Source organism: Schistocerca americana, chromosome 4, assembly GCF_021461395.2.
Source record: "Schistocerca americana isolate TAMUIC-IGC-003095 chromosome 4, iqSchAmer2.1, whole genome shotgun sequence".
In the NCBI taxonomy this organism is placed as follows: Eukaryota; Metazoa; Arthropoda; class Insecta; order Orthoptera; family Acrididae; genus Schistocerca; species Schistocerca americana.
Genome location: NC_060122.1, coordinates 100809481 through 100837474, shown reverse-complemented (window position 1 = coordinate 100837474; position 27994 = coordinate 100809481). Strand labels below are relative to the sequence as shown.

The window sequence follows — 27994 nt, the reverse complement described above, 5'->3', positions numbered from 1 at the left end:
CGTTCTCTTCAAGGTAATTCATTATGTTTGAACATAATATATGCTCCAAAATCATGTTGCATATCAATATTAATGATATGGGTCTGTAATTTGAATATTGGTGTGACTTTTGCAATTTTCCAGTCTTTGGGTAGAGATCTTTTTTTGAGTGAACAGTTGTATATGATTGTTAAGTATGGAGATATTGCATCAGCCTACTCTGAAAGGAGCCTAATTGGTATACACACTTGCTACACTATCAGTCCTACAGAAAAAATGAACAGGATCTTTTTGTAGGAAATTTAATGTAGTTAAATTTTGCACTGGACACATTTTCACTAGAGGCCATGGTTTTCAAGTAATGCAAGAAAAACTTACAAAAGTGACCCTCAAAATCACCCACATTCAGCCCCCCAGTGGTCAGGATATCCACTATGTTGCTCATAGCACTCTCTCCTTCCAGTATACAAAAATTTGCCACTGCATGAATTATTTCCCACATTCGACCATGTTTGGTCTTCATTGACTGGCCTTATTACACAACCAGCTTAGTCAAGCACTTAAAAATTGTAAAATTGATGTTTGTGTAAATTTTACCTAACAGTTTTGTGTATTTTAACAGCATAAAATAAACAATTTCATTGCTGTATTCGTCAGGCCATCTGAGTTTGAAACTATCATGCTCGTAAGTGTTATGCTTGAATTAAATTGTCAGTGTAATTACTTTTAATCTAACATTTATAAAATCATTTTTCTTTCATTGCCCTCACAGGCAAGTTAAAATTAATAATGTAAATGAAATAGCCAACTACATTGGTGATGTGGCAGCCCAACCAATAGAGGTCAAATATCAGGAATAGTTTCTGCAAGCAAAAATTTTTGTATAGTGGTAGGATGGAATACCACGAACAACATACTAGAAATCAAAACTAGTGAGGGAAGAGTGAGAGGATGGAGGCGTGTTTGAAGGTCACCTGTTCTTAAACAGCTCGAAAACCTTACAAAATTTAAGTACATTAAATTTCCTACAAAAAAGTCTTGTTCATTATTTATTTGTTATTGTTTGTATGTAGAGAGTTAGAGAACATTAAAATATTGCGTGTAGTTTATGAAGGCCAGATGTACCATTGCAGGTTGCAAAAATGACAGCAGTAGGTGAAGCTGAATCACCTTTATAATCCGGCTGTTGTTTATCTATTACTCTCACTTTGTATTGTTGTAAGTATGCTAACATTTATCTACAATGGTTGGACAAAAATATGGAAAAACCACAAGAAACATATGCTTGAACATAAATGCAGATGCTAGCCAGTCCTACTGGTTGCACTGTTATATTTGACCATAAACAGCACCTGTACAATGTCTTCAATATCTTCCAAGTCTCAGTCATTGTAAGAACAGTGTTCAGTGTAGTTGTGAGGGTGTTATTTCAGAGCTTTGAATCTGGGCAAATTGTTGGTGCCCATACGGTGGATGCTTCCATAACCAAGGGAGCTGAAGTGCTTGCTTGTTTCAAGCTGCACCATATCAAAGATCCATACTGCGCACAAGGAAAGCGAAAAATCATCACCTGCTAACTCCCAACGCCAACAAAAGTGCATGTAGAGGGATCATGACAAATAGTCACTGAAGATGATTGCAATGAAAAATAACAGAATAATAGCTGTAAAAGTCACTGCACAACCAAATGTCACACTCATGAACTCTGTCAACATCAGGGCAACACAAAGGAAGCTCCATAAGCTCCCATAAGGGAACTGAAGCAAGATGGAATCCCAAAACCACTCCTCAGTGATGTAAACACTCTTAACAGGAAAACATGGTGCCGAAGCAATGAAACCTGGACTATGGACTATGCAAGAAAGACATTTGCTCAGATGAGTCTTGTTTCACACTGTTTCCAACTTCTGAACAAGTTTACATCCCAAGAGGGAAATAAGGTGGGGGTCTTTGATGATGATTTGGGCAGCCATATCATAATTATTCTGAAAGGTTGCATTCTGCCAGGAATTACGCGACCATTTTAGCTGATCAAGTCCATCCCATGGTACAATGTTTGTTGCCCAATGGTGACGCTCAGTTCCAAGATTACAGGGCTTCTTTTCACACAGCTTGCATCAAATGGGACTGGTTTTGTGAGTGTGAGGATATATTGTTGCCTCTTCCCTGGCTGCCACAGTCACAAGATCTCAATATTATTGAGCCTTTGTGGTTTACTTTGCACAAAAAGGTGCATGATCGCTGTCCACCTCCATCATCGTTACCTGAACTTGCCCTGCTTTCCACGAAAAATAGTATAAGACTCCACTGAAAACCATACAGGACCTATATTTATCCATTTTGAGATGACTGGAAGTTGTTTTAAATGCCAACAGGTTTCCTACTCCGTATCAGACATGGTCACGTGTTGTGTTTTATCGTTTCTGTATTTTTGTCCATTTCTTGTAGACACACTGGAAGGAAGATTATTACAAATAACATTATTTCACAGATAATCAATAGAAATTTTGAATTCCAGAATTTGGATTATTCATGTAAAAGAACAACTAATAATGAAAGATTATAATTTATTTATGAATTTATGGAAGTGTTAACTCTTGGATCAATCAGGATCTTATTACAAAACTGCACTACAATACAAAATTTAGCTGCAAAATCTATTCCAGAATGCAAAGTCAACTCTTAAATTGTTTTATATGTTTTATCGAAAGGAAAATTTACTTGAGATCACTATAAAATTATGAGACAGAACTATTGGTCATTTCTTACCTTCAGGAGTTGAAATACTTTAACACAGCCGATGGAAAGACATAACAATATACGAAACTATTCTAGCTTTTGGAACTATTAGTTCCTTTCTTGGGAAGGAAAGAAGAATATGTTGCAGAAAGTAAAATGTAAGGGCAGGTCACTCACACCCCGGAATGAAAGGGACCCTTGTAGTGAAGACAAGGGGAGACAAAGATCAGCCATGTTGATTAATGTTTATATGTTGTAACTGCTAATAATTAAATCAAAGTAAACACCTGTTATCAGTGATGATGCCAGTTTAATGTGGCATAAGTGGAAGAAGGCCAAAGGCTTGTAAGAAACCTCTGCATAACACATCCCCACCATCTTTCTATAACATGGTCATTAAAACGTGTATCAAGAAACATGGCACTGTAGTAGAAACACAGCGGTCGTATCTAGGACTGGGGACCGAATGCCATTTAACCTCCCAATACTTGATTTATGAAGAAACACTTCAAATGTTTTTTGAAATTAAAATTATGTGAACATCACGAAAACCGGTGCATGAACATCAGTTTTTTAAAGAGTTTTTTATTTGTTTATTTATGATAGTCAAAAAGTTAATAAAATTTAAGTTAATGTGCAAAGATGATAAAAATAAAGATGTTTGGTATTTATACATGGTGTTTTCTTTAAATTATGTCCTAATTTGTAAATAACATAATTTCTTGTTGGAAATCTGTGCCCAACCCACTCCCACCATGCACCTTGCTTGTCACCACCAATACCACCTCTTCTATACCAACACCGCTATGGACATTTCCTCAGTCAATGCCCACCTGATTCCAAACCTATGACATCCTTCTTGCTCACCTTAATCAACGGTGTGCTTACCAACAACTATTTTATCTTTGGGGGCAGACATCCAAACAAATCAAGGATGCAACCATGGGAACCAGGTTGGTGCCCTTCCTATGCCAACCATTTCATGGGTCACTTGGAGGGGGTTTTCCTAGGATCCATAAGCCTTCAGTCCGTGGTTTTGTTTGGATACATCAATCACATCTTTGCCACATGGACTCATGGTGAGGCTGACCTGTTAAAATTCTTGGAATCTCTAAATACATTCTCTCAGTTACAAACAACAGTACTTACATTTTGACAGATGCCATCCTTTCGATGTACAATGTTCCCTCCCATACAGCCTTGGCATTCGAGGCAAACATATTTGTTCAGATGCTGACTCTCTACAGCAGTATACTGCTGTTCTCACCTGACCTTCACTGGATGTAATTACCCCACCAACCAAGTTCAAATGCAGATATTCTGTGCCATCACATCTAATCTTAGTACTGCTGACCCCCCACCCCAAAAGAACTTAGGAGCACACCAATGCTCAGTCGGTATTTTCCTGGTCTGGAATGTATTAATCAGCTATTTCAACAAGGCCATGATTTCCTAAAATCATGCCCTGATATGAGATCCATTCTGTCTGAGGTTTTGCCCACGACACCTAGAATAGCTTTTCATCGCCCTCCACATCTCCACAATACCTTTGTCAGACCATATGATCCATCTGCACCCTTCGTCCTACCCTATGATTCCTACCCCGCAGCACGACTTGTTCTGTGCACCCTCCTACCACCACTTATACCAGCCCTGTAACTTGCAAAACATAAACTATCAAAGGGAGAGCCACCTGTGAAATGTCACATGTCATATACCATAAAATGAGGTGAATCCAATCAAAAATGGCAGTTTTTCAAAATTTACTGTCGTGATATGGAAATAAAAATTCAGTATGTTAATTTCACAACCTTGATAATAATATATTCGAGTATTACATTATTTTTAGTTTATAATTGCAGTTATTTCCAGAATGAGATTTTCACTCTGCAGTGGAGTGTGCGCTGATATGAAACTTCCTGGTAGATTAAAACTGTGTGCCGGACCAAGACACGAACTCGGGACCTTTGCCTTTCATTAAGCACATTAAACTTGAGATTTTTGCTATAAAAACACTTGCATTCATGAAATTTGACAAACAAATATTAATTTTTAATTATTGTATGTCATAATCAATGTGAAAAGTATTTACTTAATGTCACTATCAACTATCCTTTCAAATATAAATTTACCTCACCTATGTCCTGCAACAACTCCTCTATTCTTCCTTTTCCAATCACCTAGTACATTTCTCCAAGCAAGTTTTAAAGGTCTAAAAAAGGCCACATCAACTGGCTGACATAAATGAGTAGAATTAGGTGGTAGAAGCACAAATTTAATGTTCTGTTCCTGGCACAGTTTAATAATGTTATATGACAGATGACTCAAGAGATTGTCACCTTTAATCACTTCAGGTCCCTCTAATTGCCGGGCATAAGGCAAGACAATTCCAACAAACCATGATTGAAACATTGTTAGGTCAAACCAACCACTTTGGTTCCTATTATAACCTGCACCAGTTATGCACCCTTCAGTCCCAGCATCATAGAGGTGTTTTGCCCAATAAACTACGCATGGTGGGAGGACTGAGCCATTGGCAGCTGCTGCCATCATCACACTGATACTTGACTTAAAACTATCCACTATACTTTCAGGAGGTCTTGTGCCTCACTTCACTATTACTTTCACTTGTCCAGGATCATCACGAAAGGCTGTCTCGTCATAGTTTATAATGTTGAAGGGAGGAACACCATTCAAGGTCATTTCAAGGTTTTTAAAATACATAGTCATTGTTTCTCAGGTAACTGCTGCCTTTGCCCTCTTCACAGTTTCACACAATCTAACTGTTAGATCTTTATTTCTTTTCAGAAAAGATTTTACCCACTCATGCCCAGGTCGATTGTCACGAAATCTTTTTTCAATCCTCCCTGCTTGATTGAGATATGTCTATATATCACTATTCCTCGAAGGAAACCCCCATTTTGTACAACACAAAAATCCTCCAATCGGTTTTTTTCCTCACTATTGGTTAGTGCTGGTTGGCTGCCTATTTTGTATTTGTAGCTTTCATTGAGCTTGTCATTTAATGTGGTATATGGAACCGCGTATTGCTTCTGAAGCTTTCTGGATGCTTAATTTTCCTGATTTAATAGCCTTCACCACATTTAGAAGAAATTATGGTCTGTAGTTAGATTTCTGTGTTCATCCCACAACCTTTTGGTATACTCGGATGATTGGATTCACCCTACAAAAAATGCAGTTTTGTAATTAGGCCTGTTTAGTGACTAAGCAGTATTAGCAATGAACAAAAAAACAAAACTGTATCACTTAGGATGTTCATATGCAAGCAATAATATTGCAACTTACCACTTACATTCTGGAAGTAACCAGCAGAAGTTTTCACACTGTTGTCTTGACTACACCAGGGTAGCACAAGGATCACACATCTACTGACAAAGTGATCTGCTTGTTGTGTGCACTCCAACATGCCATTGTTGTTGATAGATTAGGCAAGAATTCATGGCAATGGTCAGCTGCAATGCAATTGTTAAAATGCTATGCTCACTTGTCCAAATGTGGAGAAACTGGTAAATGATTGGATTGACACCACCTGATTGGATTCACCTTATTTCTCGGTACCGGCTGTTATGTAAAAACTGTTTGGCTTTTTACATTGGCATGGCAATCATCAAGTTATCAGTTAGGATGAATGGACACAGGCAGAGATTGTATACTGGCTACACACAATGCCCCTGCAGAGCACACTCTACGACACAATAATCATGATCTCGGTCCCTGTTTCACCACATGTGCTATCTGGATTCTTTCCCCAGACACCAGTTTCTCAGAATTCCACACATAGGAACTGGCACTATAACATGTCCTTGGTTCTTGCCACCCACCTGGCCTTAATTTACGTTAATTTCTTCAGTCTCAACATTTCTTCACGGTAACTATTCCTTTCTTCATTCCTTTTTTGTTTTCTATCTCTTTCATTTACTGACCCGCCTTTTTGTCACCCCCCTTCCATTTCTATGACATACAGCCCACTAAGCTTTATGCTCCTATTAACTGGAGTGCAATGTTTTAGCAGTAATCCCTGTCTTGCATATTACCCTATCTTCCATCTTTAAGCTCTCAAGTTTTTAAATCTCATCTTCAGCAGTCCCCAACAATTAGTCTTTCCTTCTCATCCCATTTGTTCTGGGTGACTTTTCCAGTCTCAACCCCTTTTCCTAAACCTAACCAGTCCTTTTCCTTCACCCCTCCTCCTTTCCCTTCAATCTTTCTTCCAGAAGAAGGAGCCACTGACTCTGAAAGCTTGCAAACTTTAATATCTTTGTATACGTGTTCTCCTGCCACCGCATGGTGTATAGATTTTTTATCTGTCCAATTACGTTGTATAATATTGGGGTCATAATCATTGTATTTACACAACATTAATCCAGGAGAACAGCTGAGCATTATTAGTACAGTTTTTTTTCTGCTTTCAAGGGAGCTATTATAAGCAAGTAGATAGCCTGGCAACAGGTTCACCCTCATCCCCTCTGCTAGCACAAATGTTCGTGGACAAGTGAGAGACTGATTTTTTAAGAGCAAACCATTGGCAAAACATGTTGTGTACTGGAACATATGTCAACTGTATTCTCTGTTTGTGGAAACGTTCTACTAGACAATTTCAAGGAAAATATGAATCAATGGTATAGTAGCATAAAGATCAGTATGGAGTAAGGGGGTTCCAGCATTAATTTCCTAGACATCAGAAAATAACAATCATAAATTTAAAATTTACTGGAAAGATTCCTGTAGTGACTCATTAATCCAAGCTTCCTCTCAACATCCTACAGCCTACATACATGCAGCATTCCATCACATAATTGACTGTCTCCTTTCTATCGCCATGTACCAAGAATGACCAGAATCTCAATACATTGAAAACAATAGCTACAAATAATGAATTTGATTTCAACATTAGTGACAAAATTCTTCATAAAAAACCAAGAAGTAAATTAGATCCCTACTGTCTCCAGTAAACAGCCTAGACTGAAAAGAAAATGGTGTAGTTTGCCTTTTGCAGGTAAAACTGTGACTAGGATAACCAAAATTTTAAAAGCAAAGGATTTCTGTTGTTTTCTATATCCTACTTACAGTAGGTAGATGTCTCTTCAGTTCTATATACAAACAGCCAGACATAATGAAAAGTGGGATTTATTAGATCATCTGGCAAGAGTGTCAGTGTTTCTACATCGGACAGACTGGGTGTTAAATCTGCACTAGGCTTATAGAACACCATAGAAATTGGAGATTAAAGAAGCCAGGCTCATACTTTGCCAAGCATTGCATAAATAAAACCACAAATACATAATAGATATAGATGTCCTCACATAAGAGCAAAAGGGTGCAAAGCTTCCTCAGTTAGAAATTAAAAAATAGTTGTGTGTACACTAACTGAGGAAGCTTTGCATCCTTTCATCTATGTGTAGGAAGTCTATATCTATTATGTATTTGTGGTTTTCATTTATGCAATGTTTGGCAAATTATGAACCTGGCTTCTTTAATTCATTACTGAATGAACAAATGCAGATCAGTTATTCATCCCTTTTAGACAATACTGTAACACCTTCACAGAAGAAGAACCTTGGTGCCTTCATTCATGTAACAAAAATAAATAAATGAATTAATCAACTTAAAAAATCCATTTCTGTGCATAGCTCTGCTCCATTGCATGTTCAGTCACAGTATTGTAAATACTGTCCTAATGAATTTTTTAAATCCATATAGAATTGTGTCAAAATTCTCAACAGAGATAACTTTTATGACACGTTTATCTTCGCTTGGTTCTCATCTTTAGGATCAGTTATATACTAGAAAATGGGCTTATAACTCATAATCTTGTTCTATATTAATAATAAGTACATGAAACATTGCTAAAAAGTGTTTTGTCTAGTTGATGGTGTTAGTTAGTTGTATAACTTAATTTACCTTGCTGCATCAATTTCCAAACACAAAGATAAGGATATGCATAAAGCCAGCAGTTCTTTATGAGGAACCTCTGAATAATCAAAAGTTATACTGGTGTTGAGTATGGCACACTCTTTCCTCCTTCATGATGCCCACTGTTATACTTGAATTATTCATAATGTTCTTCAAAAGAATATATACAAATAAAAATCAGATCAGTAACTGTCTTTTCTGCAGGTTATTAATCAGATTTTTTTTTGTTTTCTACTTGAACTGAATTGTTTACAATTTGAGTTAGCTAATTTACAATTTGATTTACCTGTACTCCACACTGTATGGTTGGTGGCAGAATATTTCTAATCTGCATGCTGATACATGACAGTAAAGAAACTGTTTCTGGTTCCATATCTCTTGGTTGAACATATGGAACATCATGCATATTTTCAATCAATACACCATCCTATACATGATTTGTAAGGAAAAGTTTTATTGTTTTTATTTGGACCTTAAGTTCATGTAAACATGTCAATAATATAATCACAGCAACACTTACAACTTCACACTTCTTATATATTTCTGCATCTTTACAAGCATTTTCAGTAATCTCTGAAACAGACCCCCTGTAATTTGGTGTTCCTGAAACAAAGTAATACAATATGATTTTAAAAACTACAATTAGTATAAGAATAGTGTCTTCCTCAAGTACAAATCATTCCTGTGTGCACAAGGAGAAACTACTTGTAATACATATGTTTTCACAAAATATAGTATCCTATGAATAACACCAATGGTAACACATTATACACAGTGAACCTAAGTTATTTAGAAAATGCCTAAAATTATGGAAAGATAACTTATGTAGATAATGAGACTATGTGACTGGTAATAGACCACCATAATATTATCATTGTTAGTCATGAATTATGTCTTACATTTCATCTCCCCAAAACATGATTTCTCATTTCACGTTTTCCTTAAGTTCTATGACAAAATAATTGAAATGATGATATTATAATATAAAAAGGATAGTTGCTACTGAACATGCAGCGCAGCAGATTTTGGGTCGCAGATAGGCACAACAAAAAGACTGTCAGAAAGTGATCTTTTGGCCAACAAAGCCTTTGTCGAAAAAACACACACACGCAAAAGCAACTTGCATCACGTGACCACAGTCTCTGGCTGTTGAGGCCAAACTCAACAGCCAGAGACTATAATCATGTGTGTGGGTTGCGTTTGTGTGAAAGTGTATGTGCATGTTGTCTATTTTCGACGAAGGCCTTGCTAGCCAAAAATCACTTTCTGACTGTTTTTTTGTTGTGCCTATCTGCAACTCAGCATCTCTGTTTTATGGTGAGCAGCAACTCTTCTTTTCATAATATTGCTACATTTCATGCTGGATTTTCCATTGTTTGAAATGCTGATACACGAGTTTTCATTTGCCTCATACGGGCTAGCCAGTTTCCTTTTTAATATCCGTGGGAGTAGTTCACCACACTGTGTGGCATCAGCACTAGTTACCAGAAGCACCACTTGCAGCAATTTCAGAACAAACTGTATGCATTGTACTTAGTTTAGTTTTTACATGCTCCTATATGGAAGTAAGTGCAGAGTGTGTAAATAAAGTTTCAAGACTGGTGTCAGAACACAAAATTTATTGAGTACTTTTATACGTCGGACTATAATTCTTCAAAATAGGTGCTTTAAGAATCCACACACCGCTGCCAACGAGATTTCCACTGCTGGTAAGTTCCCTGGAACTCCTTAACTGGAATGCTGTTAAAAAACCCTCTTTGAAGCCTTCTGGACTGCAGTGATGCTGTCAAACTGCTTCCCTTTCAGGTCTCTCTTCATCTGGGGGAACAAACAGAAGTCACTGGGGGCAAGGTCAAGGGTATAGGGTGGCTGCAGCAGCACTACCCACTGAACAGGGTCAAAACTTTAGTGATGGCGAAGCAGGTGTGAACGGTCACATTATCATGGTTGAGTGCCCAGTGATCTTCAAACCCACTTCATCTGCAATCATTCTGATGCCGAGATGTGGGTCACTGTTTAAAACTTGATGCACATTGGCCAGATTTTCGTCAGTTCTGCTCATTAAAGGTCTTCCGGAGCATTCATCGTCCTCCAAGCCTTCACATCTATCTTTGAACCTCTTGTGCTACACGAAAACCATGGCATGTGACATGGCATATTCTTTATAGGCCTCTTGAATCACTTTGAATGTTTCCGTACCTGTCTTGTTCAGTTTCACACAAAATTTGATCGAACTTCGCTGCTCCAAGAGGCACTGCATTTTGGATGCTCCAATTTCTTGCAGTGTTTTGAAACAGACACTCCCTGCACTCACAATGTTTTCCCTCCAGCATTTCGCCGGTAAATGCTGATGCTTGGCTCACTTAGCCAACACCCCTGACATCTGGTGCAGGTGGTGAGACTGGTCTGCACATGCACTGCTACTCAGGAAAAAATCAGTCTTGAAACTTTATTTTTACACACCCTGTATAAGGGGTATCCATAAAGTTTAAATTATCACAAAAAAAATCAAGCTGTGACTATGAAATCTGGTGAGGGTGTTAGTCGTGCTCTACATATTCACCCCCTCAATGTAACAAATTTTTCCCAACAACTGATGACATAACAGAGGCCTTGGTTTTAGAATATTGCATTTTGACTGTTCAGAAAATATTCCATTTGAAAAAACACATCATCAGTCTGGAAATGCAGTCAACAGGCTTCATATCACTACCACTGGTATAAATTGCACCAGTGGAAGGGTGGCAGGTAAATTTCCTGTTGTTGCAATCATCTCATGGAGCTGATATGATCTGCATAGAACCACATTCCAGCACCAGGTGGTCACCTGGTGGTAAGCAGTTGGTTGTGCCTGAATCTGGAACTGTTTCATGCAGATGGATGTATGTGGCAAATACCTAAAAGACTAGACCCATAACAATGAAACTTAGGTCAGCAACCTGCCCTCTCCTGCTTGAGCAACAGTCTCTCCTCTGTTGATGTCCAGGCATCCACAGAGCGGAAAGAAAAGAAGGCGCTGTTGGTTGTAGGCAGTTCAAGTGTTAGGCATGAGGTGGCTTCTCTTGGAGACACAATGCAACCAAAAGGAGCAAAACAAATGTGTCATAAGGCATTCTGGAAGGAATCAGTCACCAGGTGAAAGAAGCCATCCCTCTACCATTTGAGAGCACAGGTTGTAGTCATTTGCACACTGTTTACCATGTCATCTAGGAAGTCTAAGCCGGAGACTTCATCTGTACAGTGATGAGCTATAGTTCCTTCATATGCACTATAGGATGGGGATTTTTAATGCCGTCCCATACACCAGCCATTGTTTCTTGGGTTGTAGAGTAACTTTGGAATGAACAAGGGTGTTTTTTTTAGGTTAGGCAGAACTCTCTGATCCTCTGACAAAAATTCACCGTTGATAAACAATTACTATATCTGACCCAATAAAGGAAAAAGATGTTTCGGGAGTGCAGTAGAGACGTACTTTGTCCATATTCCTAAGAAGGGGTGGGGAAATTAATCATGCAAATGAAAGGAATAAGCCACCTTGATCTGGCAGCATCCTTGCTGAAATTCTCCTTGCCTTTGATGTGCGTGTATGTCCGTATTTGTGTCAACACTGTAACACATGTCTATCTCAGGCCAGAGAACCAGAATGTTCAAAACTGGCATCTCACGAAAGAGTAATGACAAATGTTAGGCAAGTTTGCCTTCTAGACACCCTCAAAAAATGGTTGTAGGGGCAATTACATAGTATGCTGCTGGGTAAAACATTATTTCATCAATGAACCTTCAGCAATATGGCTTCAGTGGTGCAAAGATGCCATGAAAGAGATTATAAAGCTTGTGAAACATGTGCTTCATGAAAATATTTTGCAGCGCCAGTGATAAATGTTGTTGTAGAATTCAACTCCATCTGGTGGTCAGCATTTTTCACTAACTGTGGACCTTGAGTGGTACACATCTATCTCAAAAACTATTGCCATGGGGAGAGCAGTTGCTGTTGTGTCGGGATAGACTTGAATCGTTTTGAGATGGAGCCCATGTGTCACTCAAGCATTGGCCATAACCAGTATTAGAGTGAAACAAGGGATCCATCTCGGAAGTGTTAACAAAAAGAATTTCAAAAGTTTTCTCACAGAGGGCCATATGTGGCTTAACAATGTGCGGTTTGTGCTTGACCCAGTCTTAACATGTTGACCACCACGAACACATTAATGGACACTTCACCACCAAGCCACGGCATAAGGCTCTGCTGTGGCCATCAGAAGGAACGAGGCACCAGGCATAAGGCTCAGCTGTGGCCGCCATCAGTCTCATGGCAGTCAGCGTGTTAAGAAAACTGTTGGATAATGATGTATTCACAGAACTAGTGGCATGTACTGAGGACATGATAATTACAAATGGAAATTCGAGAAGTAATCCAGAAGGTGGCACTAAGAACTGTATCATGGTAGCAATGAATTAAATTGCACGTTTTGTCCAATATGACTACCTATAAGCACATCTACATCTATACTCTGCAAACCATGGAGAAGTGCATGGGAGAGGGCATTTCCCATTGTAACAGTTTCTAAGAGTGCTTCTCGTTCCATTCATATGCTGAGTGCAGGAAGAATTGTTGTTTAAAAAATTCTGTGTAATTAGTGTAATCTTGTCCTCATGATCCCCATGGGAGCAATATGTACCAGGTTGTAGAATAATTCTTGGTTCATCATTTAGAGCTGCTCGAAGCCTTGTAAGCAGCCTTTGTCAGGATAGTTTGTGTCTGCTTCAAGATTCTGTCGGTTCAGTTTCTGCAGAATCTCTGTGACACTCTCCCATGCATTAAACAACACTGTGGCCCTTTGTGCTCCACTTCTCTGTATATATTCAATATACCCTGTTTCCTATTTGCTAAGGGTCCCACACACATGAGCAATATTCCAGAGTGGATCACATGAGTGATTTGTAAGCAATCTCCTTTGTAGAAAGATTGGATTGCATAATATTCTACTAATGAACCAAAGTCTGTCATCTGCTTTTCCTGTGACTGAGCCTATGTAATTGTCCCATGAACTGTTACACCCAGGTATTTGTATGAGCTGACTATTTCCAGTTGCGACTCATCAATATTGCGGTCATACGATATTGCATTTCTTTTTCCATTTTATGAAATGCACAGTTTTACATTTTGAGCCATTTAAAGCAAGGTGGAAATCTTTGCACCACTCTGAAATAGTATCAAGACACAAATGAACATTTGTATTGCTTTTCTTCAGCACAGTATTCATTGCAGATAATTGTACAATGTATCAACAGTCTGAGCTTATATTAATTTTGTCTGCAAGGACACTGATATACAACATGAACAACATCAATACAAACTTCCTGGCAGATTAAAACTGTGTGCCCAACCGAGACTCGAACTTGGGACCTTTGCCTTTCGCGGGCAAGTGCTCTACCATCTGAGCTACCCAAGTACGACTCACGGCTTTGCTTCTGCCAGTATCTCATCTCCTACCTTCCAAACTTTACAGAAGCTCTCCTGCGCAGTTCCATGGGGCACATGTGGAGTTACTAATACATCTGTCAGTGACCCTCCATCAAAGATAACACGTTGCATCCTCCCTACCAAGTAATCCTCAATCCAGTCACTAATTTTGCTTGATACATCACATGATCATATTTTTTGTAATAAGCTTAGGAGTGGTACAGATGTGTGAGTTAAATGCTTTATGGAAATTAAGAAATACTGCACCTATCTGACTGCCTTGGTTCATGGTACAAGGATTCCATGTGAGGAAAGTGCAAGTTGAGTTTCACACAATCGATGTTTTCAGAATCCATTCTGGCTGGCATTGAGAAGGTCATTCTGTCTGAGCTGAGAATATTTTCTAGGATTATATAACAGATGGTTGTCAAGGATATTGGATGGTAGCTTTGTGGATCACTTATGTTGCCCTTCTCATACACAGATGTGGCCTTTGCTTTCTTTCAACTACTGGGCTCAGTTTTGTGTTTGAGGGATCCAAGATAGACTACAGTTAAAAGAAGGGTCACTCAGTGGAAAAATTGGTGTAGAATCTTGTAATAATTCCACCGAGACTTGGAGAATTGATGAAATTAGTAATTTCACTTGTTTCTCAGCACCATTGACACTAATATCTATTTATCACTCATCTTTGCAGTGGTGTAAGAATTAAATTGAGGCAATACTCCTAGGTTTTCCTATGTAAAGGAACATTTGAAACAGAATTCAGCATTTCTGCTTTTGCTTTGCTACCCTCAATTTCAGTTCCTGTCTTGTCCATTAGTGTCCTGGCATTAACTTTGATACCACTGACAGCCTTTATATAAGACCAGTCTTTCTTTCAGTTTTGTAAGAGACTTTTCAATAATATTGTGCTTCACGCAATACCCTCCTGACAGGTAAATGCAATTCATCAGCATCTGTCTATCTTTGGCTCTATGCTTTGCTTTGCACCTATTATGCAGTAGTCTGTTTCTTTACAGTAATCGTATATATTGGAGCATTCCTTCCATAATGAACTGTTCTACTAGATACATATCTATGCTTGGTCAACTATTCTTTTCAACCCGAGTCACAGTTCTTCTACACACTTGCCTCCAGAACTAAATGTTTTGACTTCCTTATTGAGAAACAACACTATTGGACCCTTATCTCATTTACTGAACATATAAAGCCTTCTATTTGTTTTAGTTTCCCTTTGTACTTTTGTAATCATTGTTGCTACAGCTACTTTATGGACACTGACAGCAGTTCGAATATGGGCATCGTATGTTAGTAATAGGAAACCTATTAACTGCTCATGAAACTAAACATCAGGCCCATAAAAAGATAGTCTCCAGATACCTATAAGTCTCTACAAATTTTCATACTCTCTTAGGAATTGTGAAATAAACAAGGCATAAATTAATGGATAATAATTAGCCAAGGTAATTGAAAATTTAGGTGCCATCTAAAATGAGATAATGGCTGACAGTATCAACATGAGTGGTTAACAGAGTGTAAACCAAAGTGCTTTTCTAGCTGACAATACCAAGTGAGGCAGTGCAGTGGTCAGCAAATTGGGTTCACAGTTGGGAGGAAAATTGTTTAATTTTCCTAAATTGCTTAATGTAAATGCTGTCATGATTTCTTTGAAAGGACAGGCTGATATCCTTTCCTAATCCAAGCTCACGATCTGTCTCTAATGAACTCATTGTTGATAGGACTTCGCAAACTCCAACTTTCCTGCCTCCTTCTTTGCTCAAGTTGATCAAGGTTTTGGTACTGCACCAGCTGACACATTGCAGGCAATATTTCAAATATGCCCATAGAGCTATAGATACAAATGAAAGTGGTGGTCTTGAGTAAAGAGAGAAGAAAACTATCAGTTCCATGAAAATGATAGGGATGATAGATATCACGGCAAAGTTGGAACTGCATTGTCATACTGTGGTAAAAGAGGTAGAGTGATGCTCAGTCAGATGGAAGCACAGCTTCCTGTGTAAGATAAAACAGACTGGATATGCAGTATGAAGCAAATGAACCCTTCACAAGGACTGAGACAGTTTTTGATAGGTCATGCCCTTAGCTACCTACTGGCACTGAATTAGGAGAAAACAACTCTTCAAATGAGCTTGCAGTGTAGAAGGAATGCCAAAACACACAGTGTGGAGAGGTATGCATTATGCTTATGTAGTTTATGCTGGCTAGCAAAAATTGAATCAGCTCTGAAGACCAGATGTCAACAAGAGCCTGCACTAGAGTACAACATGAGACATCCTGGATAATATTGACAAAATACCCAAAGGATTTGAGTAGAGTGACATCATCTCAAACATGGCATGCCCTCAGCTATACTATGATAGGTTGTGATAATAGACCAAGAAGGAAAACTGTGAAGAATTTTGAGACCAACAGCTGAAGCAGATACACAGATTTGGCACTCGTAACTGCAATGTCTGAGAGCCAGGGCCTGTCCATCATCATCCAAAGAGCTTAAGTACATGGGTGATTTGGGCCTACACATAGCAGTGTGACTTACTGGAAACAGTTATCAGCTCTCAGAACAGACATGTCATCACCTGTAACCAGGACAGTACAAGGGCTTGTGAATTTTAGAGATTTAAGGTGGTTTTAAACACCACTAGCACCTATTCCTATGTCACTGATCTTTGTACTGGCATGACTTTCAAGTAACAACTACTTTTCTTGATTTTCCTTTGTAAAGCACCAGTTCAAAAACGAGTTCATACTTTGGCTTTTGTTTTGCTATTTTATATTTCAGTTCTTCCACAAGTGTTGGTGTACTGTTTTTGTGCCAGGCCTACACTATCTGGACCGCCTGAATTAACTGCTTGTAGCTCAAGAAACGTTAGTATCTTTGTGTCCTGACCTACAAGGGGCATTTTGTGGGGTATTTTGAAGCCCTCTCTAGCAACAGAACCTGAATGTCTACTCCCTATCCGACCATCCTGACTTGGGTTTTCCATTGTTTCCCCTTGTCACTGCGGTAAATGCTGGGATGGTTCCTTTGCTTAGGCCAATGCGAATTTCCTGCCCTATCCTAACCCATCCTATTTTTTTAATGTTTTATACTAATACTTTATGGTACTGTATGTTTCTGACATACAGTACCGTATATTATTGTACCAAATGGTCTATGGACAAATAGTTAAATGCAAACAGTATAGCCAACTACTCTAATAGATATGCAAAACAAAAAACAACACATATACAATCAAACACACCCATAATTGCATCTGATTTTCCTTTGTAACGGGACTCTCCAGCTGTCAATCCTGTGCCACAAATCTGAGATGTAACATTCTATGTTGTTGCAGAATTTCTAAACCTCTTTTTCAGGCCTTCCATTTGGAAAACATCAGGTATAAAGGAAGAGAGCAAATATATTGTGAATGGACTGTTGGGATAACATCTTGATTTGCACAACGTTTCAGTGCGCCTACGATGTTATTTATTCATGGTGTAAATTATACACGTAAAGTATGTGCACATTATGTAGGGAACGGGGGTGGGGGGGGGGGGGGCGCTTAGTGTTAAGGTAATGAACTCGTACTGTGGTAAAAGCAGTGTTCAAAACATTGTCCAGCCATCCACAAGTTACAGCGAATGCCACAATCATTTCTGAAATGCCACAGCTGACTTGTGTCTAAGTCGAGCTTTTTTTTCTCTTCATATACCGACATGGGTGTGTGCCAGCCACAATTTTTTTATTTTTTTATTTACGGTGCTGTTATCTGCATTATATGCCAACCAGTTAGTGCCAGTAATATCCGTGATCACGAGTGATATTTCCGCTCTTAAATGAAATATTTATCTTTTCGCAGTTGCAAACAACTAAATGTTACAGCAGGTCAATTCAACTGATTATTCGATACAGTTTTTGGTACTCGCGGATAATTCTTTCAACTTTGATGTTTCTCTTCCCGAAAATAGTTATTTTATTTAAGTAGTAACTTATCTCGCCAACCTTTACGTTACGATACAGATAATTAACTTTCCGTTGGCCGTAGGATTTCTTTAACTTGCAAACACTACTACTACTACTACTCTGTTGTGTTAAATCAATACAACCAACTTCATGTACGATGTGTTAGAGGGCTCCACAGTGCAGATGCGTCGAGAACATGGCAGGTGTGACAAGTCAACGAACCACGTGGGTACCATTAAAGAAAGGTGTCATCTCCTAACAAACAGGTGAGTTTGCTTTCGTTTTTAAACGTTGCAATTATGTATTGTGATAAGCCACGTGGATGGGACCAAACTCACTTATCTGCACTGTACCTGGTAAAGCACCGACGTGTATCATGCCAATCACGTTGCATTTTGGGTTGAAAAGCCGGTGGAAGCGCTGCATTGCTAACTCTGTTGCATGCGTTACAAGGATGCACCGCAGCATTACGCTGTTGTTCATCTCGATATGCGCGAGTATTTTCGATAGCAGATTCCGTACCACGTTTTCGGTGCGATGACGTTACTGGAAAAGGGGCGGGGTTCTGAGACAATGATACACGCTCACCTTAAAATAACAGTATAATGCATCGCTGTTAAACTAATTATAGCGTAATAAAAATTGCGTAGTAATTACGTGAAAAATATGGCCTATCCGCATCCAAAGTGTAAGGGCCAGTACTGTAGGGATGAACCAGTATTCATTCCCATGGCATGTAGATTTATTTATTTATTTAACTTACTGTATTTCTGTGCATGGGTAAAATAACCGGTCTAGACATTGGAGGCCTTATGACTATATTGCCTACCACTTGAGAGTCATGCATACTGTTGTACCAATTCACCTTGTGACTGTTACTTTACAGAAATTATGTACATTTTGCAGCAGCATCAGTTATAAATGAATTTTGCTGTCAAACATGTAGCCAGTAAATAAGAATGTGTTGCATACCACTTTGGATTAGAGTGTGTACATTATACTTCCTTTTATTTACAAATATTCATTAATTTTCTTCTTCTCGTCATCCTTCTTTTAAAGATAATGTTATAGCTATGTAAAATAGTTCTTCAGTTACAGTGGAGTCCACTGCCATAATTGACCAAGCACCCAACAAACAATATTGGATAATTTGTTCTGTAGCCTAATTATTTACGGTAATACCAGCTGATGGATGTTCCATAAAGGTTTCATGAAAGTAACAAACAGCTGAAGTGGAACTCAAAAGCACAAATTTTACAAGCATTATAGACACTGAGCAGTAACTTCAGTTAAACAACAACTTGAAAACACCCAGTCTTTTGCAGAGTGGATGACTCATTGTCGTACTAAAATATTCAAAATCTCCTATTCTAAAAAGTTTTGGTATTGTCAACATGTTGGTTTATGTGCCAATCTGATGATGTTTGGGACAGATTTTGTAAAGGGTGTTAATGGCACCAAAGTTAGTGTCCAGTCACTCATGGACGAGACTGGAACTGAATTTGAGAGTAGCAAAGTTAAATCAGAAATGCTTAACTCTGGTTTCAAATGATCCTTTACAAAGGAAAACCCAGGAGCATTACCCATACTTAATTCTCATACCACTGAAAAGATACGTGAAATAGATATTAGTGTTAATGACATTGAGAAAGAGCTGAAATCATTAAGATTGAACAAAGCCCCAGAGCCCAATGGAATCCCTGTCAGATTCTATATCCACTTCACAGCTGAGTTAGTGCCTCCATTAACAATAAGCTACCATACATCCTGAGAGAGAGAGAGAGAGAGAGAGAGAGAGAGAGAGAGAGAGAGAGAGAGACTAGTAGTTGGATGAAAACATCCTATTTCTGTAGAATCTTGGAGCATATTCTGAGCTCAAACCTCATGAGGTATTTCTAACACATTGACCTCGTCCATGCCAACCACCATGGATTTCAACATAATTATGTGAGACCCTACTTGTGCTTTTACCGTATGACATCCTGAAGGCCACAGATCAAGGCAGCCAGGTAGATCCAGTATTTTTCTATTTCCAAAAAGTATTTGAAGCAGTACCACATCTACATGTATCATTATATGGGGTATCATCTGAAATATGTTGTTGGATTGAGGATTTCGTGGTAGAGGTATGCAGTATTGATAGATGTAGAATTAACTTTGAGTGAAGCCCAGTGAAGTGTGTTGGATCCCTTGCTGTACATTTTGTATATTAATGATCTTGCAGACAATAGTAAAAGTAACATCAGACTTTTCACAGGTGACACAATTAGCTGCAACGAAGTACAGTCTGAACAAAGCATGTACAAATATTCAATCAGAACTTGATAAGATTTCAAAGTGGTGCAGTGATTGGCAGTGTGGTTTAAAAGTTCAAAAATGTTAAATTTTGCATGTCATGAAATGAAAAAGCATAATATCCTATGAATATAATAATAGTGAGTCACAGTAACAATCTGTAAACTCATACAAATTACTTTGTTGTAATACTTTGTAGGGAGATGAAATAGAACAATCGCTTAGGCTCAGTTGTGGGTAAAGCAGGTAGCAGACTTCGGTTTATTGGTAGAATACTAGGAAAATGTTATCAGTCTACAAAGGAGAGTGCTTAAAAATCACTCATGTGACGCAATCTAGAATAATGCTCAAGCGTGTGGGACCCGTACCAAATAAGACTAGCAGGGAATGTTCACTGTAAACAGAAAAGGCAGCACGAACAGTCACAGGTTTGTTTGACCCACGGGAGAATGTCACTGAGATGTTGAAAGAATTGAACTGGCAGACTCCTGAAGATAGATGGAAACTATCCCGAGAAAGTCTACGAACAAAGTTTCAAGAACCAGAACTGACTTTTAATGGTGATTCTAGGAAGATACTAGAACCTCTCCCAAAGGGATCATGAGGGTAAAGTTACAAACATCAAAAAAGTTTTGCATTCCCCGACTCCCAGAACTCCTGAAGATAGACGTTGACTGTGGATATTGCATCACAGCCACAGTCTCTTTGTCTGTTCAGAGATGTCACTAAACCTGCCCAAAGATGTAAACAACCATACATGAGCAGCGTCTATTAGATGGAGGGGGTCCAACAGCCGATCAGTTCCAGTCATTCCACCAGAAAGGAGGTACATGGCTCGAGTTGTCTGTAGTTCAGCCATGCCTAGACAGTCAGTACTGTGGTTCGATCACGTCCGCATTCTTACTTTGTGCCAGGAAGAGCTCTCAACAAGGGAAGTGTCCAGGCATCTCAAAGTGAACCAAAGCGATGTTGCTTGGACATGGGGGAGATACAGAGAGACAGGAACTGTTGATGACATGCCTCGCTCAGGCCGCCCAAGGTCTACTACTGCAATTGATGGCCGCTGCCTACGGATTATGGCTTGCAGAAACCATTTTTCCCACAATCCATCTATACAGGAAACATCCCTAGTAACTGATAGAGTGGGACATACCCTTCGCCATGCACTTCAAAGTGATTCTCTGAGTACAGATGTAGATGTTGCAAAGCCAAAACCAATCACGAATTTTAATAAACTAATATGTGATCAGGACACTGATTTGTTTAATTTAATCAGTTTTAGTGGACACTGGTCTCTTCTGCAGGTTCAAGCAACCCCATTTCATGATACACAGGGTGTCTCATTTATCTTGACCACCCTAAATAACTGTTTGTCCAGATGCAAATTACAAAATCTTTCTAGCAAATGTTCTGTAGCCATCAGGGGGACATCAATCAGCATGATTGCCTTTGTTGTAGCTTTGTTTTTTACAAAGATATGAACAGCGGTATGGCTTTTTTAGATGGCACCCTGTATTTTTTATTCAGTAATTCATTTCCTCTCCTAAAGATCTATTCAATAATAAATCACAGTGTACCATTCACTGAAACACTATGTTATTAATTACATAACACAACATTGACCTTGATGCTCCCAGCACTTAGTGAAGGTACTCAGGGTAATGGAACACATCCACGTGCTGATGTTGACAGAGGACAAATATAAACATAAGTAGAATACACACCCGTCATTCTATCAACCATCGTCAGTTGAAGAGTTGTGAGAGTAGAATGTACAACGAAGAGAAGGTACAAATGCTACTCATCTATGGGGAATTTAAGTGAGCAGAACAGTAATTGCAATACTGTTTTCTTGTGTACGGGTACATTTAGTACAGTAGTTTAGTCCTTTTAAATACTTTTGTGTAGAGTAGGCATACAGTAAAGGCTGTCCTTCCTACAAACTGCATTGACATAATGTTTCTGTTATTGTTGTTGTTGTTGTTGTTGTTGAAGGTAGGTGAAATGCTACTCAGGCAGCAGAGCTGTACCGAGAGTGATATTCTAACAAGAATTCACCTTCCTGACGGATGTTTTTGTTGTGGACTGGCAAGACAGCCAATTCACAGTGACGGGTAACCGAAAGGCACGCGCTTAAACTCACGCAGGCTGGCGTGAGGTCTGAAACAGGATACGTAATGAATGCTATAAAGAAAAGTATGTAGCTGCTGGAAAACTTAACTTTAATCCACAATTGGTGCACATTGGTCTTGTTACTGTACATGCTTCATTAGATACATAGCAAATGATAAATGGCGCCTTGCTAGGTCGTAGCAATTGACGTAGCTGAAGGCTATGCTAACTATCGTCTCGGCAATTGAGAGCGTAATTCTCAGTGAACCATGGCTAGCAACATCGGCTGTACAACTGGGGCGAGTGCCAGTACATCTCTATAGACCTGCCGTGTGGCGGCGCTCGGTCTGGATTCACTGATAGTGGCGACACGCGGGTCCGCCGTATACTGACGGACCGCGGCCGATTTAAAGGCTACCACCTAGCAAGTGTGGTGTCTGGCGGTGACACCACAGTTTTCTAATCTCATTGCAGCGCTTCAGGAAACAGGAAGTATCAACCCATAACAATGCAATCGTCGTAGCACTCTCACAGTCAAAGCTGCCGAAGTTACTGTTCTCGCTTCCGGTGCTATGAATCCACATGTGAGCACACGACAGCTTGAACACGAGATTGACATTCCTAAAACCAGTGTACATTGTATTCTTACACTTCACCGGTTCCATCTTTACCATGTACAGCTAAATCAAGAATTGCATGGGAAGGACTTCCAGAATCGTCTACAGTTCTGTCAGTGCGCACAGCAGCAAATCCTCCCCAACCCGATGTTCTTCTCCAATGTTCTATTTACCTCTGAATGTTCCTTCTCAAACAAAGGACAGGTAAATACAAGGAATATGCATTATTGGTCCAGCGACCACCCACAGTCTCTTAGACAGGTGGAACATCAGTGTCAATGGAGAGTTGTCTGATGTGGGATGCATGGTATTACAATTATTGGCCCTTATTTCATCAATGGTAGTCTAAATGGCACAGCATATGCCAACTTCCTCAGACGAATTTTTCTTCCTCTTGTGGATGAAGTGCCGCTAAGAACCAGAATGTTTATGTGGATCAACACGATGGATGTCGAGCACATAATGCCTTGCGTGCACGTTATGTTTTGAATTGAAGGTATCCTGCCAGTTCAATTGGTCGAGGAGGAACAGTTACTTGGTGTGCTAAGTCCCTTGATTTAAATCCTCTGGACTCTTTTTCTTTGGGGATGCATGAAAGACGTTGTCTATCGCGATATTCCGACAACTCCAGAGGACATGCAGGAACGTATCATGCTTGCCTGTAATCCTCTTCAGCAGGCAAAACTGGAGGCAGTAAATAATTCTTTCATTCAACGAGTGTATCGGTGTCCAGGATCACCACTTTGAGCACTTTTGAATATTCTACTGCTGGGCAGTGGTACAGGAGAGTCTAAGTCAATTTTGTGTCATGTTTCCACTTGGTTTTCATTTGTTGTTTGACAACTCCAGCAAGTGGACGAATTTATGATCCCGGGCTCAAAGTCAGTGTTGTGTTGTGTAATTAATAACATTGTGTTTTGGTGAATGGTACACTGTGATACATTTTTTAATATATCTATAGGAGAGGAAATGAATTACCGAATAAAAAATACCGAATAAAAAAGTCATACTGTTGTTCATATCTTTGTAAAAAAACATAGCTACAATGAAGGCTGTCATGCTGATTGATGTCCCCTGATGGCTAAAGAACATTTGCTTGAAACATTTTGTAATTTGTGTGTGGACAAACAGTTATTTAGGGTGGTCCAGATAAATGGGTCACCCTGTATAAAAATCTCACTGAGCAGGATAGTAACTTTGAGATGCAAATATATATCTTAAGGAAATTTTATGATGGGGAAACTCACTTATTTGAAGTACAGTAAGGTTCCTTGTGATTTTCTTTTGTTTCGAGTATTATTTTGATGAGTGCATATCGGCTGGGCACGTAATGTGCATGCTTATAGAAAAGCTTCACTTCTGACCACTGTTTTCTGACAAGTCTGTAGTGTGCTTACATTGTCCTTTAGAGTCCTCTTGTAATATAAAATGTCTGAAACTGCTAAGAGCTGTCAACACACCTGTTACTGTTACGAGGCGTTGACATATCACTATGTTGAATTACACAGAATTAAAATATGGAAAAAGTGTTGAAAAAATTGTCTGCTCTGTTTGTTGGTTTGCCATGACAAATGTAATTTGCGGGGGTAAGAGAGGGGTTTATTTAGTGCTACTATATGTAGTTTTATGGCGGCATTTGTTCATGGCAAGTGTGTAATATTGGACTCCCTCTCCCTCTGAAATCTTGACTGTGGTGCCATTTATGTTTAGCATAGCCCAAGGCATAGGTCAAGTTGGAAGATGATAATTTGGTAGTGAGTTAGCAATGCCAATGAATGTGAACATGAAATAAAGATTGTGGCAACAAAGTGAGCTGAAGCATAGCCTAATGCTTAAAGTTGTGCCATATTTAATGCACTTGGCCATGTTTAGTGGACTTTTTGTCATAGAAACTAGAACTATGATAAGTTCAGAAGAATTATATTAGATAATGGACAAGTCTCTGATGAATATTTTGATGCATGTTATGTAAGCTACATGTGTCATACAGAAACCACAAAAAATGTAATGGGGGATCCACTACATACTTTTTCTAACATAGTTTAATATCTGCCACATGTGGATCCCCAAGAACCTCACACGTATAGCCTCATCCACTGTGTGTTAATTGCTCTCTACGTCTTGTAGCAATAACTAATGATTATTTTTTTGGAATTGCACAACATGAGTGTAATGTTAAGGTTTATTGTGAACCAGTTACAAGCTTATCTCATTATTCTCTGATTGTGTGGATTGGATGTGTCAGCAAACATCACAGTTTCTGACAGTTCTCCCAGGTAGAAGATAGGTCAAGAACAGATACATGACAAACACTGAGTGTACATAGTTCACAGCAAGATAGACTGAAAGGTATTTTATACCTATAACAATAAAACCACTGGAGATAGCACTTCAGTGTGAATGAAATCCTTGTTGTGGAAGCAATGTAAACTGTGTTCGTAGTAGACAGCTGTTTCCAAGTTTCTTGTAATTGAGATTAATGTAAAGAAGGAGCTAGGAGTTGGAGGGAGCCCAAACGTGGACTATCAACCAATGCAAACATGTAATGTGGTTCCATAAGTCTATGTTTACTCTGTTACTTACCACAGGATATATTTACAAATGGAGAATTTCCACCAAGAGTATAATTCAGACACTCTTGTACACAGTGCTGTGTATCATGGTGCTTCTCTAATAATCTCGGGACAGAGTGAGGTGATGCAGTAGTATGACACTGTGCTCTGCAAAGGACATCAGTTCAATTCTCCATCAGCCCATTCAGATTTAGGTTTTCATGATTTCCCTAAATTGTTTAAGGCAAAAGTGTGGATGGTTGTTTTGAAAAATATGTAGCTGATTTCCATTCTAATCCAAGCTCATGTTTTCGGTTATGACCTCATTCTTGATGTAATGTTAAACCCTAATCTTCTAATGGCATAGACAGTCGTATCGTGGTTTTCAGTGTATCCTTCAGTAACAGTGAAAGGAAAGGTAACAAAGTGGTTCAGACAGTTTTATTTATGCATGTTCACTCACCTTATTGTAAAAAACAGCTGCTACTGCAAGCTTCTGCAGTGGCGCTATACTTGGTGGCAACCATTTCTACCTTTGGTGTGAATTCTGGTGGTGGACAGCAGTCGGGAACTGGTTTCGTCATCCCCCTCCTATATAAACATCAACTCTACTTGCCCCCATCTGTCACTGACATTGCAGAGTCGGAGATGTCACGCGAGAAAGCTGCATGACTGGTGTTCATTTGCAAGGATTGAACCAGGCAATCAGCCATGTAGAAAATGAGACCACATTCAGCTCGCAGCAGTATATAGTCTTCCAAGCTAACGATACCCCATACAAGCAGCGGGAAATGTTTGAAATTGGTTGAATGATTGTGAAATAAATTAGAATATTTTCCCTGTTGTCTACAACTGCTGGGTTTGAATATTAAGCCATTGTGGTCAGTATTTCAAAATCATTGAAGGACCAGTCTCATTTTTCATCAGTTCTCAAAGGATTAGAACAGGATTTTCTTCCACCCAAAGAATTGTCCAAAATCCCATTGTTTACAAGTGATAATTTATACACATCATTTTCTGCCAAATTCATATCTTTTTTATGCCAGTGATCAGCCATCATGATGTATATTGGTGTTTGTGCTGTCTCTCAGGTTTTCTCGGCATAATTGATTAGCATTGTGCTTCTAGGTACTATGCATAAAATGGAAACAGCAGCTCGGCTGAATGACAGATAGCACACCATTTATAGTGTTTTATCCTGCATTTCAGTAATGAAAATGAATAAGTAGTAAAGGAACCTGGAGAACTTGAGAATTGCGTCAAGTTAAGAAAAGGCGTTCAGACCTATTTGCTACTTCTATTGGAAGAGAATCGGAAAATCCACTGCTAAGGATAGCAAATGTCTTCAGTGAAAGATCTAGGCCCAAATTCTTTTTCGGGAAGATACCTGACGGAATATTTCAAAACTTTTGTCAGCAGGAATTTTGTGACTCTCTCTCCTTTTCCCCCATCTGTGAAGATATCAACTGAGTTCCTGACAGTAAAATGCATGACAAGGTGTTAAACTGCTTCCAAACTTCTGTGAGCACTAATTTCCTTCAGATTTACATCTATACTGTATATTGATTTGTATTAACGAAATGTAATACATATCTGTTCAGCAAAAGGAGGACTTTTCTCTTTTTCTCTGAATAAACTGTGCAACATTGAAACATTTACACAGCACCGGACAGCAGACAGTGCAGGTCATATTTCTTTGTTATAAATACCATGTTGTTTGATAAACATTGCACATGTGAAAATTGAGTGTTGCTCGTCTTGAAGAATAAGAAGTAAAATTGTTTCAAATTCTTTTCAAGTACCATGATGTTTTTCAAAACACTGCTTAAAAATTCAGTTAATATCAAGAAAAATGTGTTTGTAGACTATGAATGAAAATTTGGTGGGAGTAACCTCAACAACTAAATAAGGATTTATAAATTTAGCTAACAGAAATGAGCAAGATTCATTTACCATTGCTCTCTCACTGTTCTACAAAGATTTTGAAGTAATTTACTTCACTGTATTCCAGTACCATAACTTAATATAACCAGGAAGCCAAAGTGTTTTGCTCAAAAGAATTGTTTTGAAATGGAAAACATATCCATATCAGTGTCACTGAGGTCCAAAATAAAGAAATTTTCAAAAACCACAAGTAGGGATTGTGCAGGCCATGGAGAAAAAGATGATTATTCCTAGCAAGTCCACTTTAGACAAGTGTGTTTTTAAGTCAGGCAGTTTTTGCTCTTTGGTAGTGATCTTGTATTATCTTTAGAGCTAATTGTACACTACAGAAAGTTTTGGTAAAAGGAATGGTGTTTGGTAGTATCAAAAAATTGAAATAAACAATATTGTT

General features: G+C 38.8%; 1 protein-coding gene across 3 annotated transcripts in view; it reads right to left on the bottom strand.

Annotated features, from left to right (window-relative positions):
* The window catches only part of LOC124612818 (uncharacterized protein F13E9.13, mitochondrial), a 50646-nt gene extending 32056 nt beyond the window's left edge, over positions 1–18590 (bottom strand). For 2 of the 3 annotated variants that reach the window (XR_006979572.1, XM_047141238.1), the window contains exons 1-3: positions 18437–18590; positions 9173–9255; positions 8939–9079 (exon numbers count right to left, since the gene is read on the bottom strand). Coding sequence is in view for 2 of the 3 variants with exons in the window: in XM_047141238.1 (XP_046997194.1) it covers positions 8939–9079; positions 9173–9255; positions 18437–18566 (354 nt within the window). In the remaining variant the exon portion in view is untranslated. Of the gene's footprint in view, positions 1–8938; positions 9080–9172; positions 9256–17379; positions 17579–18436 lie in introns of those variants that run through there. The other variant, XM_047141239.1, reaches the window with a different exon arrangement.
* Between the last annotated feature and the right edge of the window lie 9404 nt (positions 18591–27994).